Raw genomic sequence first — 17,886 nt, forward strand, 5'->3', positions numbered from 1 at the left:
CTTTATCCCGGTTATTTCTCGTTTAGTGCCCCCTCATGAACAGCTGATCTATATCTAGAAGCAAATAACCCGTCGCCGGCGCCGTGGCTTAGCTGGTTAAAGCGCCTGTCTAGTAAACAGGAGATCCTGGGTTCGAATCCCAGCGGTGCCTGTGGTAATTGACTGTAGTATATTATTGCTGCGAAAGCAACACGTTTCCAGACTCCCAAGGCGACTCTCCCCTCCCCCACCCTCGCCGTCTCTACTGCAGTTTACCAAAGATTATTCTTATCTAGCCAGTTCCTCGCCATTTGAGTTTCCATCCCTGTGCACTTTTAGTGCAAATTTGGAGGCCAACTCCAGCTTTCATGAACCATGGTTACGGCCTCCCTTTGTCTGCCTACAAGGATATGAGAATGTTGACTCAGATTTGGGCCCGTTTTGCATGGTGTCTTGGGGTAGGGAGCAAGGACTGGAAAGCTGCCTCTCCGTTGCCTCACAGGCGCATGCGCACTGACATATCAAGCCAGCAGGGCGGTACTCGCTGGAGACGGGTGTGTTGATAGGCAGCTATAGTTGCGCAGGCCCAGGGCCGCACGCGGCTGTGATGGCCGAGTGGTTAAGGCGTTGGACTCGAAATCCAATGGGGTCTCCCCGCGCAGGTTCGAATCCTGCTCACAGCGTCAGTACTTTTGGGGACAGGAAAGAAGCAATTAATTTTTCTAGTGCTGATTCCACTTTTATTCTGAGCCTCTAGGGAATTCCAGGATCTGCCCGCGAGCGCTCTCTTGCGGGCCTCAGGCTCCTGCTTCTTCCCCAAAGGTTCTGTCCTGCAAAAACCTGTTAACTGCCAATTTGAATTCGTAACTCCAAACTCACGTGGTTTCTCAGTGCTATTAGCAATCATATCACATTTCCTTATCCATTCACCCTCCGACTCTTTTCAGGAATACCATCATCCTCATTCTGCTTTACTTCCCATGTCACTGTGCTAAAAAGGCATTAGGTAATTAAAACAATATGGTACTGGCACAAAAACCAACAGATCAATGGAACAGGATAGAAAGCCCAGAAATAAACCCACCCACCTATGTCAATTAATCTACAAGAAAGGAGGCAAGAATACACAATGTAAAAAAAAGACAGTCTCTTCAATAAGAGGTGCTGGGAAAACTGGACAGCTATATGTAAATTAATGAAATTAGAACATTCTCTAACACCATCTACAAAAATAAACTCAAAATAGATTAAAGACCTAAATGTAAGAACAGAGACTCTAAGACTCCTAGAGGAAAACATAGGCAGAACACTCTTTGACATAAATTGCAGCAATATCTTTTTGGATTCGTCTCCTAGAGTAATGCAAATAAACACAAAAGCAAACAAATAGGACCTAATTAAAAGCTTTTGCACAGCACAAGAAACCGTAAACAAAAAGCCTACAGAACAGGACAAATATCTGCAAAGGATGCAACCAACAAGGGACTGATTTCCAAAATATACAAATAGCTCATATGGTTCAGTATTTAGGAAAAAAAGCAAAAAATGGGTAGAAGATCTAAACAGGCATTTCTCCAGAGAAGACATACAGATGGCCAACAGGCACATGAAAAAATGCTCAATATCACAAATTATTAGAGACATTCAAATCAAAATGATAATGAGGCATCTCCTCACTCTGGTCAGCATGGCCATCAACAAAATGTCAACAAATAATAAATGCTGAAGGGAGTGTGAAGAAAAAGTAACCTTCCTACACTGCTGGTGGAAATGTCAATTGGTACAGCCACTATGGAGAAAAGTATCAAGATTCCTTTAAAAACTAAAAATAAAGTTATCACATGATCCTACAATCCCTATCCTGGGCATTTATCTGGAGAAAACTATAATTTGAAAATATACACGCTCCTTTATGTTCATAGCAGCACTACTTGTAATAGCCAGGACAAAGAAACAAAAATGTCTATCAACAGATGAATGGATAATGAAGATGTGTACATATACAATGGGATATTACTCAGCCATCAAAACAAGGAAATAATGCCACTTGCAGTAACATGGATGGACTTACTGGTTATCATACTAAGTCAAGTAATTCAGGAAGAGAAAGACAAATAGTAATACCATATGATATCACTTATACATGGAATCTAAAATACAATGCAAATGAACATACCTACGAAACAGAAACTCACAGACAGAGAAAACAGACTTGGTTGCCAAGGGGGAGGAGGAGTGGGGAGGGAAGGATTGGAACTTTGGGATTAGTAGATGCAAACTATTATATGTAGGATGGATTAACAGCAAGGTCCTACTGTAAGAGCACAGAACTACCTTCAATATCCTGTGATAAATGATAATGGAAAAGAATATGAAAAAATACATATGTGTATAACAGACACTGATGCAGAGCAGAAATTAACAACACTGTAGATCAATTATACTTCAGTAAAATTTTTAAAGAATTCCAGGATTATATTAAAAAACTAAAGATCAAGAATTTTCTGGATTAAGTGAAACTGAAGAGCCATAACAACTAAATGCAACGTGGGATCCTGGATTGGGAAAAAGGGGTTATAAAAGATACCACTGAAACATTTGAGGAAATTTAAGTAGGGACTGGCATTAAATAATAGTATTATGTTTATTTTAATATCCTGATATTGATAGCTGTACTATTATACCACGAATGTCCTTGTCAGAAAACATACTGAGTAACAACAAGCAAAAGGACTTGATGTTTTCGATTTACCCCCAAAGGATTCAGAAAACAAATATTTTATACCTATATTATATTTGGAGGGAAATTATAAAGCAAATGAAACAAATGTAAGAAATGTAAACAATTAATAGACCTGTGAAAAGCATATACAAGAGTTCCTTGTATTATTCTATTTGTTTTTAATTGAAGTATAGTTGATGTATAATCCTTGTACTATTTTTGTATTTTTTCTGAAAGTTTGAAATTAGATAAAAATTAAAATTTCCAAAAATAAAACAAAAAAGGGGGAAAAGTCCTCCAATGGCTTCACATTACTTTGAGATGACAAAGCACTTGCAATGGCCTAGAAGGTTCTACATAATCAGCCTCCCACTTTGTGGCTCTGATCTGACCTCCTACAACTCCTGCTACCTCCACTCCAGACAACCCCACTCTGCCCCTTCTGCTGCTCTCTGTTCCTTTGACAAGCCTGACAGGTTGTCCTAGTCAGCCTGTCCATCTGACTGGAATCCTCTTCCCTCCAGTGGCCCTGTGGCATGTGGCCTCACCTCTTTATTTTTTGTATCTGAAAAGCAACTTTTTTCTTTTTTCGTATCTGGAAAGCAACGTGGGTATTTTTGGCCTCACCTCTTTATATTTCACCTTCTCAGTGAGTCCTTCCCTGATCTTAGCCTTAAAGTCACAATTCCCAATCTCCACTCCGCTTTCTTGCTTCACTTTGCTCTTTAGCTCTTATCACCAACTGACAAATCATAAATTTAGTATAATGTACCTTTGACTGTTTTCCCCACAAGAACCTGTGCCCCAGAAGGGCAGGGATTATTGCCTGTTTTGTTTGGGGCTCTACAGAGGTCTTCTATCCTGATTCTTCCCTTGGCCTAGGGGCCTGGGCCTCCTACTTCCCCACCCACAACCCCCAGGTCTCAATCCTCCAGGAACTGCCTCCCACCCCACCCGCCCCCGCCCCCGCCCCCGCCCCCGCCCCCTCCAGCCCCTGCCCCTCCGCCCACCCCCCCGCCGCACCCCCCGCCCCCCAACCTCCGCCTTCCCAGGACCCAGGGGGTCCCGGGAAGCCAGCCTGCTCTTTGAAGAACAAAGGGGGAGGAGCTGCGCCTCGGATCCCAGGCCTGGGAAGACGTCACAGCGGGGGAGGGGAAGCGCCACACTAGGCCAGCTGTGCTGTCTCCGTTCCTTCCCCGCCTCCTCCTCCCTAGGGCCCCAGCGCGTGTGGGACACGAGCTCCCCTCCCCCAAGCCCAGATGCTGCCCGGTGTTAAGCCGGCGCCCCGGAAGAGGTTGGAGGCCCAGACACTCATACACACACTATGTTCATACATAGACACAACCACAAACGGACGTGCACACAGGCCTGCACTGACATGGAGGTGTGTCATCCACAGACCCCAGTCCATCCTCTTAGACCCTGGAAATGCCCTTGGAAATGCCCTCTAGGAGGAATAGCTGGAGAACAATCACCCAACCAGTCCAACTGGTGTCACAACCAGCCTGAAGTGTATATGATTGTTTGGGGCAGGGGTGAGAGCTTTTAAAGAAAATAATGTTAAACTAGGTACAAAAAGTAATATTTACAGTGAAACAAAGACCAGAAAAAATAACTTACTGGTATTAACTAATTGCCTGCCTACACCTCTAATACTCTCAACAGACTGGCTACTGACTTTGTATATCTCAAATCTCATTTCTCCTCTACCACCCATATACTTACAGTTAACAAGAGCCCCTGGATCATTTATGTCACCTGTGCCCTCTGGCATTGCGCTTGCAAGGCAGGAAGTCTAGTGAGTGGGCACAGGTGACAGGAGTTTCCTTGGAAGCCATTCCCACAGCAGGATGGCTGGGCTAACTTTGTGTGGAAGTGACTGGGAACCACAATAACCGAATTAGCAATTTACATATCCCCAAATGCCCACAGCCACTTCAACACAGGGGGACTGCGTGACAGAGGGGAAGTTGGGAGTGAAAACAGTGGTCTTTACCGTTTGCAGTTAAAATATCTATTTTGGCCAATTTTATAGAAGCATATGGTCATGTGAGCCTGTTGCTAGGACCCTCACAGAGGTGTATTTAAGTGAGGGGGCCTAAAGTGTACATTTCATTGGCTTCATGGTGAATTCACCTTTGAAACTGTAATTTTTGACGGCACATCTCAAGTGGACTTGCAGCCTGCCTCGAAATCCTATTCTATCCTAGAAGCTTTGCTTTTCTATACTCCAAAATGAACATTTCATACCTTCTTTCTCTTCAAAGGAGCTGCAGCACTCTCCCCTCCAGCAATGAGCTTGTTTGATTCATTCTTTTTTAAAAAAAATTTGTTTATTTGGCTGTACCAGGTCTTAGTTGTGGCATGAGCGATCTTTAGTTGTAGCTTGTGGGATCTAGTTCCCTGACTATGGATTGAACCCGGGTTGCCTGCACTAGGAATGAGGAATCTTAGCCACTGGACCACCAGGGAAGTCCCAGTTTATTCTTTTCTTAAAAAAGAAAAAAATTATTGAAGTATAGTAAAAAAAAAATTCATTGAATTTGCCTGTCATCCTTTTGCACAGGGGCCATGCTAATATTATCTATATCATTCTAATTTTAGTATATGTGCTGCCGAAGCATGCACTCCTTGTTAAACAGTGTAAAAGAAACATCTATCAATTCAGAAGGGTTCATTTCATGCCCCAGTTCATCTCTGCAACTTTCTCCTAATATCCGAGGCACTTTACCATTCTAATATTTCAGGGGCCTCGGGATCTGCATAGTATTATGTTTGTAAGCCTGATAAATCCTTTCCAAAAATTCAGAAAGGCTTTCGTTTGTTTTGCTGAATTTCTTGAATTTTGTTCAGACTCTTTTCTTTGGTTTTCCTTTGCAAGGCCCTGTCTAGATGCACTAATAAGTGGTGCTCTCATAAGGCCCTTCTCCTCTCACTGGGGTTCCAGTTTGGTTCTGGGTCAAGTGTGCTTCAGTAATAGCAGATCCTCCCTATGAAGGAGGGTTTCCATCTTTCCAATTAAACAAGTCTGAGAAGCCCGGCCATCTGGTCATTTGCAGGCCTGCTATGAGATAACCTAAGAGAAATCGTCCTGCCCCAGGGGTGGCTTCTGGCCCAAACTGGGTGCCCTGTTGGGTCTTATATTACCAGACCAAGTCCCTGTGCCCCAGAAACTAACACATACCTGTGTGCGTCCTAGGTCACTTCAGTTGTCTGACTCTGTGTGATCTTATGGACTGCAGCCTGCCAGGCTCCTCTGTCCATTCGATTCTCCAGGCAAGAATACTGGAGTGGGTTGCAGACACAGGATTTCCTAATTGATCCCTATGAGGAGGGGAAGTCCTGAGCCCCAGTCAGGAATTTGGGCTAGGTAGGAACAGAAGGCAGAGAAGGCAATGGCACCCCACTCCAGTACTCTTGCCTGGAAAATCCCATGGATGGAAGAGCCTGGTAGGCTGCAGTCCATGGGTTGCTAAGAGTCGGACACGACTGAGCGACTTCACTTTCCCTTTTCACTTTCATGCAATGGAGAAAGAAATGGCACCCCACTCCAGTGTTCTTGCCTGGAGAATCCCAGGGACAGGGGAGCCTGGTGGGCTGCCGTCTATGGAGTCGCACAGAGTCGGACACGACTGAAGCGACTTAGCAGCAGCAGCAGCAGCAGGAATAGAAGATGGTAAAAGGAGTGGATTTCTAAGACAGCTTGCTTGGCTTTAGGAGATAAGGTTTGAAACAACATATTCTCACTCTCATTCCCTTCCTTTTCTTATTTTCCCTGATGTAATAGCACAAATGCTTACACATAAAGGATTTCATCATTCTTCCCTACTTCTTCCCAGAATAGCCACCATAAAACCATAAATAGCAATTGATCATTTCTAACTATCCAAAGGATGACTCGTTGCTTTGCTGCTGCTACTGCTGCTGCTGCTGCTAAGTCACTGCAGTCGTGTCCGACTCTGTGCGACCCCATAGACGGCAGCCCACCAGGCTCCCCCGTCCCTGGGATTCTCCAGGCAAGAACACTGGAGTGGGGTGCCATTTCCTTCTCCAATGCATGAAAGGGAAGAGTGAAAGTGAAGTCGCTCTGGTGTCTACAGCCATAAACCTTATTTCCTCTTTCTTTGGGACTTTTTCTCTGCAATACGCCAATTTGTTTTGTATTTGAGTAAGTATCTTGTTGGAGAGAGGCAAGCGTTGTTGAACTTTTACCTGGTTTGTGAACTGGTTCCTTAGTTTCTTTTTGTGTGCCATTTGTGGGGTTTTTTTGTCTTGTATTTCTGTATTTTGAAATGGGAGAAGGGACTTCTTGGTAGTCCAATGGTTAAGAATCTGCCTTGCAATTCAGGGGACACGGGTTTGATCCCTGGTCAGGGCGACTTAGCAGCAGTCCGACTCTTAGCGACCCCATGGACTGCAGCCCACCAGGCTCCTCCATCCATGGGATTTTCCAGGCAAGAGTACTGGAGTGGGGTGCCATTGCCTTCTCCGGACTCGTTGCTTTGGCATCAACCAACTGGGCTGAATTCTGGGATGGGGCTTTTGCTGATTTTAGGAACCCTGTGGAATCTTTCTCTTCTCTCTAGGACTGTTCTACAGATTTCTCCCGCCCCACCCCCACCCCCCGCCCCGTTGTTACTTTCTTCCATTTGACATCAGTAAAAAGCTCTAAATATCACAAAATTAATTTGGTTGTAAATGGAGAAACAGCACCAAACAAAATGAAATGTAAAACCCAAAGGACAACAGAAAACCCTAAACAGACCCTCAAGTTTGGTCTTGGGGTTTTACATATACCAATGACACAGGAGACTGCAAATGACATAATTAGCACAGCAAGGGTAGCAGTATTTGGTGCACAGGGGCCCAAGATAACTGTGCCTAAACCCCTTTCAGAGATCCTAACAGGTACTGTGGCCATGCATTGCTTCAGTAAAATATATTCTTCACACTCATGAGTTCTCAGTTCTCGGCTGTAATCAGATCATTTATCCAAAATGTACATCAGAGGACTTTCTTTAGAGATAGCTGAAACATTCCCCATTTATTTTTATGTTTTTAAAATTGCTTATTTTATTCATTTGGCTGCAACTAAGACTCATTGCAGCATACAGGCTTCAGTAGTTGCGGAGCACCAGTGGGCTTAGTTGCTCCAAGGCATGTAGGATCCTGGCTCCCTGCTGCTGCTGCTAAGTTGCCCTGACCAGGGATCAAACCCGTGTCCCCTGAATTGCAAGGCAGATTCTTAACCATTGGACTACCAAGAAGTCCCTTCTCCCATTTCAAAATACAGAAATACAAGACAAAAAAACCCCACAAATGGCACACAAAAAGAAACTAAGGAACCAGTTCACAAACCAGGTAAAAGTTCAACAACGCTTGCCTCTCTCCAACAAGATACTTACTCAAATACAAAACAAATTGGCGTATTGCAGAGAAAAAGTCCCAAAGAAAGAGGAAATAAGGTTTATGGCTGTAGACACCAGAGTGACTTACCCAACAGTATGGAGCCTGCTAGCTCTCAAATGTCCATCCAGCTGTCAAGCGCTAGGGCACACCGTGCCATTCCAGGGAATTCTGAAGGGCAGATCCTCCGGACAAGCGGTCCTGGCAGCTTACTGGAGGATTCCCCAACCAGGCCCAGGTGGCCATGATCAGCAAGGTTCTTTACTGGCTTACCAAGTCAAACTCCCACTGCTTGTAGTAGCTACAAGCCGATAAAATGAGAGACAGTTGTTAGGGGGCGAGGAATAACTACTGTACTTGGAGAGCCAGCAGACCAAGGAGATGGTGGACTCCTGTTTCAAAGAACCATCTGGCCTGAGTTAGAATTCAGGCTTCTTGTATACCAAAAAAGGGAAGAAATAAAGTTAAACATTTCTTAGTTCTGGTCAGAACTGTGTTAATTTCTTCTTGCAGGCGCTGACAGGAAGGCCAGGTCAGGATGTTTCCTGGGAGCTAAACAAAGGTGTTTTAACTTAATGCTCATTACCTGGGAGGCAGGGCTCCCAAAGATGGGCCATTATGTGTAACTTAAGCTTATAGGCAACATCCCTTTAGTGATTAAGTTGTCACAGAATACAAAAGTTTCCCTATTACATGATCACCAGAGTAAACTAGCCCTGTACTCTCAAGTCATTGCCATGACTGGCTGCCCCTCCCCCACCCTTATAGCCATCTTATATTACTTTCTGTTTTCTTAGTCATTTTCTGTCTCCCCTACCCCCACCATAATGTAAGTATCAGGAGAGTCCAGTTGCAAGGTACCCTCAATGCCTAACAACACTTGGTGCACAAGAGGCCCACCAGAAATAGCGGCTTCGTGATTGAGCACAGGGGCTGCTCACATAGACATACAAATACTCAGACTGTTGTAGAGTTTCCTTCTAGGGGCCACTGTTATGGCTTAGAATTGAGAAGAGAGCATTCCCAGTCGCTCACACAATCCAGAAGCGGAAAAGAGAGACTTCGAGCCTAGCCCAGATGAAGTTGAAGGAGACAGGAGTCAGGATCCAGAGACAGAGATACGGACTCCGGGCGAGTTCCTGAGAGAGGGACCGAGACAAACAAGATGCAGACCCCAGATTCAGTGCCCCAGAGACGCGGGCGCGCAGCAGCCTGAGCCCGTGTCCGGAGGAGGGGCGCGGAGGGAGTCTGAGGGACCTGGCCCCCTGCCCTCACTCACAAGTGGCCGCGGCAGTCGGCGGGAGCCAGGCCACCTGCTGACCCGACGCGTGCGGGATCAAAGCGGCTGGGAAGGGGCGGGCGGGGAGTGGCAGGAACCTGGAGGTGTGAGCGAGCTTCCCAGGGGATGGCCGGAGCGTGGGAGCGCAGAGGGCCGGGCAGCCACGGAGTACTGCAGGGACCATCCCAGAGACCTGGGAGACCCGGAGCCAGACATGCAGAGACCACGCAAGACCCAGAGAGACCCAGCGCAGAAGTCAGGAGACCTGGAAATAATGTGAAAAAGACGGAGACAAAGACGCTGAAAGACGGCGGGACAAGAAAAGGCCGTGACCGTGGACTTAGAAAAAGAAACCGGGTTCCAGAGGACAGAAAAGAAGAGAAAGAGCGAAGAAGAGGAAAGGAAAGCCAGAGTCTTAGAGCTTGAGAGCAGGGACGACCTCGCGCCTCCCCCGCGGAGGGCTGAAAGGACCCCCGGGGCAGGGATCCCAGGGCGCGGTCCTTTCTCAGGGTCACGCCTGCAGAGGTGCGGGCGGGAAGGGGGGGGGGGGGAGAAGGAGGGGTGTGGACAGCCACCCCAGGCTGGGAGGATGGGAGTGTGAAGACGTTCGGAATCAGGGTCTCGACCCAAAGCCTCATACTTTGACACAGAGTAAAAAAGTTAAATATTAATATTTGGTAGAAATCTTTTTTTTTTTGAGCTTCTTTAGCCATGGACTTTATTGTTTGAATATTTGCAATTATTATTCTATACACAAATGTTAATTTCTTACAAAACTCTGTATTCCATATTGCTAGGTCACTTCACTCTTCATTTTATGTCACATTTCCATCAAGAACTATTTCCCCAAATCACCATCTGCCTGATTGTGTGTTGTTGTTGTTCAGTTGCTAAGTTGTGTACGACTCTGCGATGCCAGACTCTAGTCCACCAGGCTCATCTGTCCATGAGATTTTCCAGGCAAGAATACTGGAGTGGGTTGCTATTTCCTTCTCCAGGATAATATTTGGTAGAAATCTTAAACAAGAAATACAGACATCTTTGGGGGAAAGGAAAAAAAAAAAAAAAAAAAAAGCCAATGCATTGGCCGGGAATCGAACCCGGGCCTCCCGCGTGGCAGGCGAGAATTCTACCACTGAACCACCAATGCAAGGATATCCCAAAACCTCCTGGATCTGCCTCATCTTGTAAAGCATCGTGGTGACCATCTCCAAGTAGCTTTCTAGCCAGGGGCAAGGCAGAGGAACAGTCCCAATAGTAGACGTGGGTGGAGCCCCGAGCCATCCTTCCTTCCGCCTGGATCCGGTCACCCGGCCATAAAGTCGCCCCATATGGCCAGGGGCGGCCCCACACCCGGGTGCGAACTGCCCGGGGCCCGAGCCTCGCGTGCAGGTGACAAAAACTCAACCCGAGCCCAGGTTCCCAAGGAGGGGGGCAGCGGGGCTGCTGAGGCCATACATCTGCGCTCCCATTTGGCTCAGATAGCGGGAGGTGGCATGTGCTGGGCTTCCTGACTGCAAATGGGAGCGCCCTCCCCAAGGTCTGCGCTCCTCTAGCTCGGACTTTGCCAAGGCAGGCTCCGTGAAAAAACCAAGTTGTGGACGGGAGCTGGGAGGGCTCGGAGGAGCCCCATCCGTCTCTGACTACGAAGCTGTCTTCTAACTCAGTCTGCAACCCTGTTTTGTGTCCGTCCCTGGTATTGCCGTCCCGTTAAATCTCTGATTGTACCTTCTCAGGCATCATTCCGCATTGTGTCATGCTCTTGGTTTGAGGTGGGTGTTGATCCCTTTTTTGTTCCATTTTTTATCTTTTAAAGAAAACTGCCTGCTCTTTGCTCCCCTATAATCACGAGGGGTCCGGAGGAGCGAAGAACCCCGGAGCACACTTATGTCAGGTGATGACCTGGCAGCCCTGGGCCTGAATCTCCTATGATTAGTTTTTAATCAAATACTTCTAACTGGAAAGAGCTCTTCACCGGTGCTTCAAAGCCTCCCCACCTCTTCCATGAGGTTTCCCCCTGCCCCATTCTAGCCATCCTTCATGATGATGACCCTTTCCCTGAGCACCTACTTCACCGTCCTTCTAAAATAGCTACTTGATAACACATCCTCTTTCCCACTGAAACTTGCAGGGATAAACCAGGCCTCCAGCCTATATCTCAGCATGAAGGGTAGCCTAGACCAGCCTAGACCGGTGCCCAGTGGTCACAATGAGTGCATAGATGTTGGGGGAACTGAATATGACTGACTTAGATAGCACAGAGCTTCTTCCACCTCCAGACAAAGTCCCTGATGAATTAGATCCAGCCAGCACACTCAGGTGACTCTCTATCCCAAGTAGGAGGTGACTTTGGGGGAGAGGTGTATAGGATCCAGCTTAGGGGCTGAGGGGTGCTAACTTTTTATTTCAGTGTTAGTGGGGGTACAGTGAGCTCCCAAGAAAACTGAAATAGTGAACGGGTGCGGGGTGTGGGGGGGGGGGAACTCTGAACTCCCTTCCTGAGTTCTGTCCCCAAATTACTCCAACTCCCTCTTCCTCTAATAACTTCCCTTCAGCTAGGTTCCCGCCTCATTATACAGCCTTATGGTCCTTAAACCAGCCGGTGCCGCACCGGCCCCTCATTTCCCACACTCACAGGCCATTTCCACCTTTCACCCTCTCCCTTGTGCCCCTCCCCTTTCCGGGAGCCCCGTGCCCAGGGTCGAGTCCTGTGGGATCCTGAAGGGGCGGGCCCGGGTCCTAACCTCCCCCCTTCTCGGGGCCTGAGGGATATAAGGCTCAAGCAGAGCGGAGACTCGGTCCACACTAGGGTCCGGAGGAGCGATGGTCACCCGGGATCGAGCCGAGAATAGGGACGGCCCCAAGGTGAGAGGAGGGCGGGGAGGGAGCAGAGGTCCTGGACTGAGGAGGGGACAGGGTCCCTGAGGGTCAGGGAAGAGGCTGGAGACGCGGGGCTGGAAGGGGGGACCCGAGGAGCCAGGGGCTGGGGAGGAAGCTGCAAACTATGGAGAAGGGGTCAGCGTCAGAGCTGTAACTGGGTGGGCGGTAGAGGCAGAGGTCTGGGTGTGGGTGATGGCAGTTGACACCTTGTGCCTTCGAGGGCTTGGGGTGGGGGGCGGCAGAATTTGAGTAAAATAAGCAGGAGCACAGAGCTAAGGGAGGAGGGTGGAAACAAAAATCGGAGAGGATGGGCACTCGCTCCACGCGGGCTGTGAGAGGGCGCTGGCCCAATGCAGCCTTGTAAGAGAAGGTTCCAGAGGCCCGAGCGCGGGTGGAAGACTTCAGAACCAGTGGAGAAGGGTGACCGCACACACGGGTTAGAGGGAGGGGAGGAGGCGCGGGCGCGCTGGGTGTCTCCCTTTCTACACTCAGGGCCGCCAGCTCAGCCCGGCACCTTGCGGCCCACGCGTCTGGGCGCAAAGAGGGCCCCCAAAGTTCTCCACTGAGACAGAGAAAGACTGCACGAGACGGAGACGTAGAGAGAAAGGAGGAGGAGGAGGAAGAAAGACACAGAGAGGGGAGGAGGGAGGACAAGAGTGAGAGAGGAGAAAGCAGAAGACCCGGGAGAGAGAGGAGGCGAGCTACAGAAATTCACTCCAGGGGCGTTGGGAGGGGGATTGGAGAGGGGTCGAATGGGCCTGGCCCTAGGCTCTCTGGGGTCTCGGGGAAGGGGTGGAGGCCGGCCTATCCCAGCGGCGGGATCCCGACGCCCCCGCGGCCGCGCTGAGTCTCGGTCGGGTCGGCCCCGCTCTCCCTTTCCTGCTGGTCGCAGATGCTGAAGCCGCTCGTGGAGAAGCGGCGCCGGGACCGCATCAACCGCAGCCTGGAAGAACTAAGGCTGCTGCTGCTGGAGCGGACCCGGGACCAGGTCAGTTCTTCTGCCATCACCTGGCCCCTAAACATTCCGTCCTCGCGTCTCAGGGCTTCCCACTTGGGTAGGGACATTTGCTGCTTTGGAGACCCTGGCCCCAAGGGACCTTGGAATTCCAGCCCAGCCCCCTTTCCCGCTTTCAGAACGCGATCTTCATCGCTACCCCTAGGGTCTGTAAGTTTCAATACCCTGCTCTAAATTTCACTCCCAGGGTCAGTCAGTTTCAATCTTTGGGTCTGTAAGTTCTCCTTCCTACCACCCCCCCCCCTTTCTCCGACCCCTCCCCAAGATAGGCAGCGGGGTGGTTAATTTCACTCCCTAGGTTTGCTGTTCAAATCCCTTCCTCGCACTATGGGTTGGTTTTATCCCCTCGGTTTGGACAGTTTCGTCTCAGGGTGGGCCAGGACCGTTCTTGGTCATCTCCACTCGGTGTTCCGTAGCGCACTCTGCGGTCCGCGCGCAAACGCGATCCGGGGGCACCCCCAGCTCCCGCATCCCCCTCCCTTCTTCCCCCTGCCACTTTCCCCCTCTCTCCCCACCCTTTTCTGTCTCTGCGCCCTCCCCTCCCATCTGTAGAACCTCCGGAACCCGAAGCTGGAGAAAGCAGAGATACTGGAGTTCGCCGTGGGCTACTTGAGGGAGCGAAGCCGGGTGGAGCCCCCGGGTACAGCGCGGGGGTGGGGCAGCGGAGGGAGGGAGCGGGTGGTTTCACTGGGGCCTGGGTCTGGGTAGACGGGGAGGACCCCGCGGAGGATGGTGGGCTTGGGGAGTGGCAGGCTCTGCTCCGAGGCGAGGTTAATAATAACACCCGCGCGTGTCTGTCTCTGTGTCTCCCTCCTTTTCTTCCTCTGTCTGTCCATCTGGCTTCCGGTCTCTTGTCTCTGCGCCTGTCCGGCTTCGGTATCTCTGCGCCCCGCCCCTTCCCTCTTCCCCGATGGGACCCCCTGCCCGGCCCGCCGGTCCTCCCGCCGGCCGCACCTTCAGGGGTTCCCCGATCCCCAGCCCAGGACGCCGAGGCGCTCGCCAGCTGCTACTTGTCGGGATTCCGCGAGTGCCTGCTCCGCTTGGCGGCCTTCGCGCAAGACGCCAGCCCGGCCGCGCGCGCCCAGCTCTTCTCCGCGCTGCACGGTTACCTGCGCCCCAAGCCGCCCCGGCCGGAACCGGGAGAGCCCAGGCCCCCCGCGCCGCGCCTACCGCTGGACCCCGCCGCCCCAGCGCCCGGCCCCGCGCTCCACCAGCGCCCCCCAGTTCACAAGGGCCCCCCCAGCCCGCGCTGCGCGCGGTCCCCTTCCCCCTGCTCCCCCCGAGCCGGTGATTCCGGCGCGCCGGCCCCCCTCACCGGACTGCTGCCGCCGCCGCCGCCTCACAGACAAGACGGGGCGCCCAAGGCCCCGCCGCCCCCGCCGCCCGCTTTCTGGAGACCTTGGCCCTGAGCTTTGAGGGGGCGGTGGGGGCGGGGGCTGGGGGGAGGGGTAGAGACTCCAGCCCGAGGGCAGCAGAGGGACCCGGGTGTCCGGGTGAGGTGTTGGGGAGGGCGGCGGGGCGCGCGGGCGCCGCGCGCGGGTGAGATGTGGTTTATATTAGAGTATCTATATAAATATATATTTCCCTGGTTCCTGTCCCTTCACCCTGCCCCCCACCCCCTGGCGTCTAGGATTGTACCCTCTGCCCCCAGCCCAGCCCCAGTCCCTTCCCGAGTCCCTAGTGCATGGAATAAAGTGGTTATCAAATCCCCGTGTGTCCCCGAGCCAGGGGCCTGCCTTTATCTCGGCGTCCACGCCCACTTTCCCTCCCCTTCTGTTTCCCGCCCCCAGTCCTGCTCTTCTCGGCCCGAGCCCCGGGGCAGACAGGTAAGTAAAGAAGAGAGCAGAGCGGAGGCTGAGGTGGGAACTAAAACCAGCTGAAAAACACTGAGATAGGGTAGGGGGAGAAGGGTGGGGAGCCTTTTAAGAAAAAGCCGGATAAAGAGGAAAAGAAAAAAAGAACAATAATAAAATAAAATCGACTCTGGTGGGATTCGAACCCACAACCTTTGAATCGCTCTTTCGTCACTAGAAGTCCAATGCGCTATCCATTGCGCCACAGAGCCACCTGGCGGGCGGCGGCGTCTGACGGCTTACGGGTACTAGAATGGGAAGCGGGCGGGGGGAGGGGGAGGGTTTTGAGGGAATTGGGCGGGGCGTGGCAGGAGCGCGCGGTTTGGACCTCAGAGGCCTCCATGGAAGAGGAAGCGTGCGCAAAGCGTGTGAACGAAGTGGGAGTGAGGGCGCACAAGGGTGGAGGAAACAGCGCAACGGAATATGAGCCAACGAGCGAGTATGGAGCTCGCTGGAGGTTTGGGAAATGCTTCTAGTTCAGGCGCACCCCACTCCCGGATGTGGCCCCATCTCTAAGAATAAACTTGTTTTGTTGTTAATTTCTGTGTACCTTTGTTTTTTCTGGTCTATCTGCTTTGTCATCTGCTGCTCTGCTGTCCGAAGGAATCTCCATAATTCTCAGAAGAAAAGCAGCCAATTTAGGGCAATCATTCGTAGAGCCACCCCGCTCCCTTCTAGTCTCTTAGGAAGACTGTGAGGACGACTGTCCCCCACGCAGGTAGCGTGGCCGAGCGGTCTAAGGCGCTGGATTTAGGCTCCAGTCTCTTCGGAGGCGTGGGTTCGAATCCCACCGCTGCCAGACCAGAGTTTTTCTCTAGGTTTAAGCACCATTCAGGAAGTTCTTTGTAGAATATAATTTAGTTTTATGAAAACTGGTAGCGGTCTCACCAACTTGTATTCCAGACAGAACTTAAGTCTGCATCCCAGCCCAAAATTAATACAAAATGGAAACTTCTAAAAAAAAATCTCGGATCTCCATTATCGATCTCCGCTTTGACATGTCATAAGATAATATTCAAAACAATTTGCTATATATTGAAGTAACTCTCTGTAAATTCTCCTAAAGGCGTGGTAGAGGCTCGAATTATCTAGTCTGGAAAGCTCAAAAGGTAAGAACCAGCTTAATTTTCTTTCAGATCCTTTCAGAACATAAGAGAATTTCATACACAAAACTCATAAATAATACAATAGAACACACTGGTATTGAGTGAAAAGAAAACATAAAGGTTCCACCGAGATTTGAACTCGGATCGCTGGATTCAGAGTCCAGAGTGCTAACCATTACACCATGGAACCGACGACGTTCCACCATCTTTCAGAGACTATGTATATATTATCAAACGTTCTAGTCCGTTTCTACTTTGCCACTCTCAGGAGATAAAGCAAAATAAACGGAGTTGTCGAATAAGATGAATACCACTTTCAAGCACCTGAAATATGAATCTAAATGGGCTTTAACTATAAATACACACCATAATTAAACGACAGTATGAAAAAAGTTTAAATTTCATTAATAATTTTAAAATATTGATTACATGATAAGACAGGATATATTGGGTTAAATAAAATTTTACTAAAATTAATTTCAAAAAATAATTTCATCTATTTGTACTCTTTTTAATGTGTGGCTCCTAGTAAAATTAAATTCACACGTATGGCTCGCATATGTACTGCTCTAAAACATCTCCGCTCTCACTCCACTGTCATTCCTTCTGCCTTCTGAATAAAACCCTGACCTACTTTAATTTCGTTTCCTCTTAACACCATCTAACAAACTTGCATTATTCTTTTCCTCTGTTATGTTCGAAGGAATACAAATATTTACGGTACTGAAAAGTCCAAAGATTGTCGTGCACCAACCAGTAGAGAAAAAGAAACCGCCCGAACAGGGACTTGAACCCTGGACCCTCAGATTAAAAGTCTGATGCTCTACCGACTGAGCTATCCGGGCTCTCACTGAAAGCTTGTTCTACTTTCTATAAGAGTTTTGTATTGGCGAAATTCATTCGCATAGCGAAGTGGCTGTAGTTGTGTGTGTACGCAAGGGACTCCAGAAGAAACCGAGAGAAAGCTGGTGAAGCCAGTAACCGGTGATTGCTTTTTATCGGACCCCCCTCAGCACAGCAAGTGTTAGGACGCTAGAGCCTAAGCGCCGCGGAAGCTGGGTGGGTGCAGCGTCGGCACGGCCGCGCGGGGGCGCTTCCGCAGAGGGCTTCCCTCTGGGACAAGTTTCTTCCCAGTCCGATGACCTAGATCCCAGGCACCCCACGTACCTGGCCCAGGTACCCTGCCTACCGCCCCAAAGCCAAGGGCGGGCCGCGCAGAGAAAAGGATGCCACATGAAGCCTTCAGATGCTGTGTTCCCGGAGAAGACTTCGGTCCCCAGATCGGCCACATTCCAAGGGAGAGGCACAGAGTTCCGCCGTGCCATAGATCCGGGACACACAGGGCCGGGTTGGGGGTGAGGGGGGTACCAACTTCAGGAGGTGACAGGAGGGTTGTTTATGACCCCTATGCCATGTGTAGAGATGCATGTTAGACTCGCGTGTGGCTGTAGTCACGTGTGATTTATGGCTCACTTGTGTATAGTGATTCACATGCATGATTCACAATTAGGAATGCGGGTGCCCTGTGCCCAGTTCTGACGGAGAGAGAGAAGGAAAGGTTTTCCGAGAGGCTGAGGAGTGGGCGGACAGGGCATCAGTTGGCTTCTGACCAGGAACAGATCAATGTCCCAATCACGCAGGCGTCA

At 49.9% G+C, this 17,886-nt stretch overlaps 1 protein-coding gene and 8 non-coding genes across 10 annotated transcripts; 4 read left to right on the forward strand and 5 right to left on the reverse strand.

Annotated features, from left to right (window-relative positions):
• The first annotated feature begins 77 nt into the window (after positions 1 to 77).
• On the forward strand, positions 78 to 151 carry TRNAT-AGU (transfer RNA threonine (anticodon AGU)). Its single transcript has one exon. It is a non-coding gene; the product is annotated as a tRNA-Thr (tRNA).
• Positions 152 to 580: 429 nt separating this feature from the next.
• TRNAS-CGA (transfer RNA serine (anticodon CGA)) lies at positions 581 to 662 on the forward strand. The gene has a single exon. It is a non-coding gene; the product is annotated as a tRNA-Ser (tRNA).
• A 4,562-nt stretch (positions 663 to 5,224) lies between these two features.
• On the reverse strand, positions 5,225 to 5,329 carry LOC129651888 (U6 spliceosomal RNA). Its single transcript, XR_008714390.1, has one exon. It is a non-coding gene; the product is annotated as a U6 spliceosomal RNA (small nuclear RNA).
• Positions 5,330 to 10,465: 5,136 nt separating this feature from the next.
• TRNAG-GCC (transfer RNA glycine (anticodon GCC)) lies at positions 10,466 to 10,536 on the reverse strand. The gene has a single exon. It is a non-coding gene; the product is annotated as a tRNA-Gly (tRNA).
• A 1,591-nt stretch (positions 10,537 to 12,127) lies between these two features.
• Positions 12,128 to 14,690, forward strand: HES7 (hes family bHLH transcription factor 7). 2 transcript variants are annotated; one of them, XM_055580052.1, is made up of 4 exons: positions 12,128 to 12,251; positions 13,159 to 13,254; positions 13,834 to 13,921; positions 14,227 to 14,690. In XM_055580052.1, exons 1-4 carry the CDS (start codon positions 12,210 to 12,212, stop codon positions 14,688 to 14,690), a joined length of 690 nt encoding a protein of 229 aa, XP_055436027.1. In that variant the 5' UTR covers positions 12,128 to 12,209. The 2 variants fall into 2 exon arrangements, with proteins under 2 accessions (XP_055436027.1, XP_055436026.1); XM_055580051.1 differs by having other exon boundaries at positions 14,242 to 14,690.
• A 569-nt stretch (positions 14,691 to 15,259) lies between these two features.
• Positions 15,260 to 15,346, reverse strand: TRNAR-UCU (transfer RNA arginine (anticodon UCU)). Its single transcript is given in 2 exon segments — positions 15,260 to 15,295; positions 15,310 to 15,346. It is a non-coding gene; the product is annotated as a tRNA-Arg (tRNA).
• Positions 15,347 to 15,851: 505 nt separating this feature from the next.
• On the forward strand, positions 15,852 to 15,933 carry TRNAL-UAG (transfer RNA leucine (anticodon UAG)). The gene has a single exon. It is a non-coding gene; the product is annotated as a tRNA-Leu (tRNA).
• A 425-nt stretch (positions 15,934 to 16,358) lies between these two features.
• On the reverse strand, positions 16,359 to 16,430 carry TRNAQ-CUG (transfer RNA glutamine (anticodon CUG)). Its single transcript has one exon. It is a non-coding gene; the product is annotated as a tRNA-Gln (tRNA).
• A 582-nt stretch (positions 16,431 to 17,012) lies between these two features.
• TRNAK-UUU (transfer RNA lysine (anticodon UUU)) lies at positions 17,013 to 17,085 on the reverse strand. Its single transcript has one exon. It is a non-coding gene; the product is annotated as a tRNA-Lys (tRNA).
• Positions 17,086 to 17,886: the final 801 nt, after the last annotated feature.

This window comes from Bubalus kerabau, chromosome 4 (assembly GCF_029407905.1).
Source record: "Bubalus kerabau isolate K-KA32 ecotype Philippines breed swamp buffalo chromosome 4, PCC_UOA_SB_1v2, whole genome shotgun sequence".
Lineage (NCBI taxonomy): Eukaryota > Metazoa > Chordata > Mammalia > Artiodactyla > Bovidae > Bubalus > Bubalus kerabau.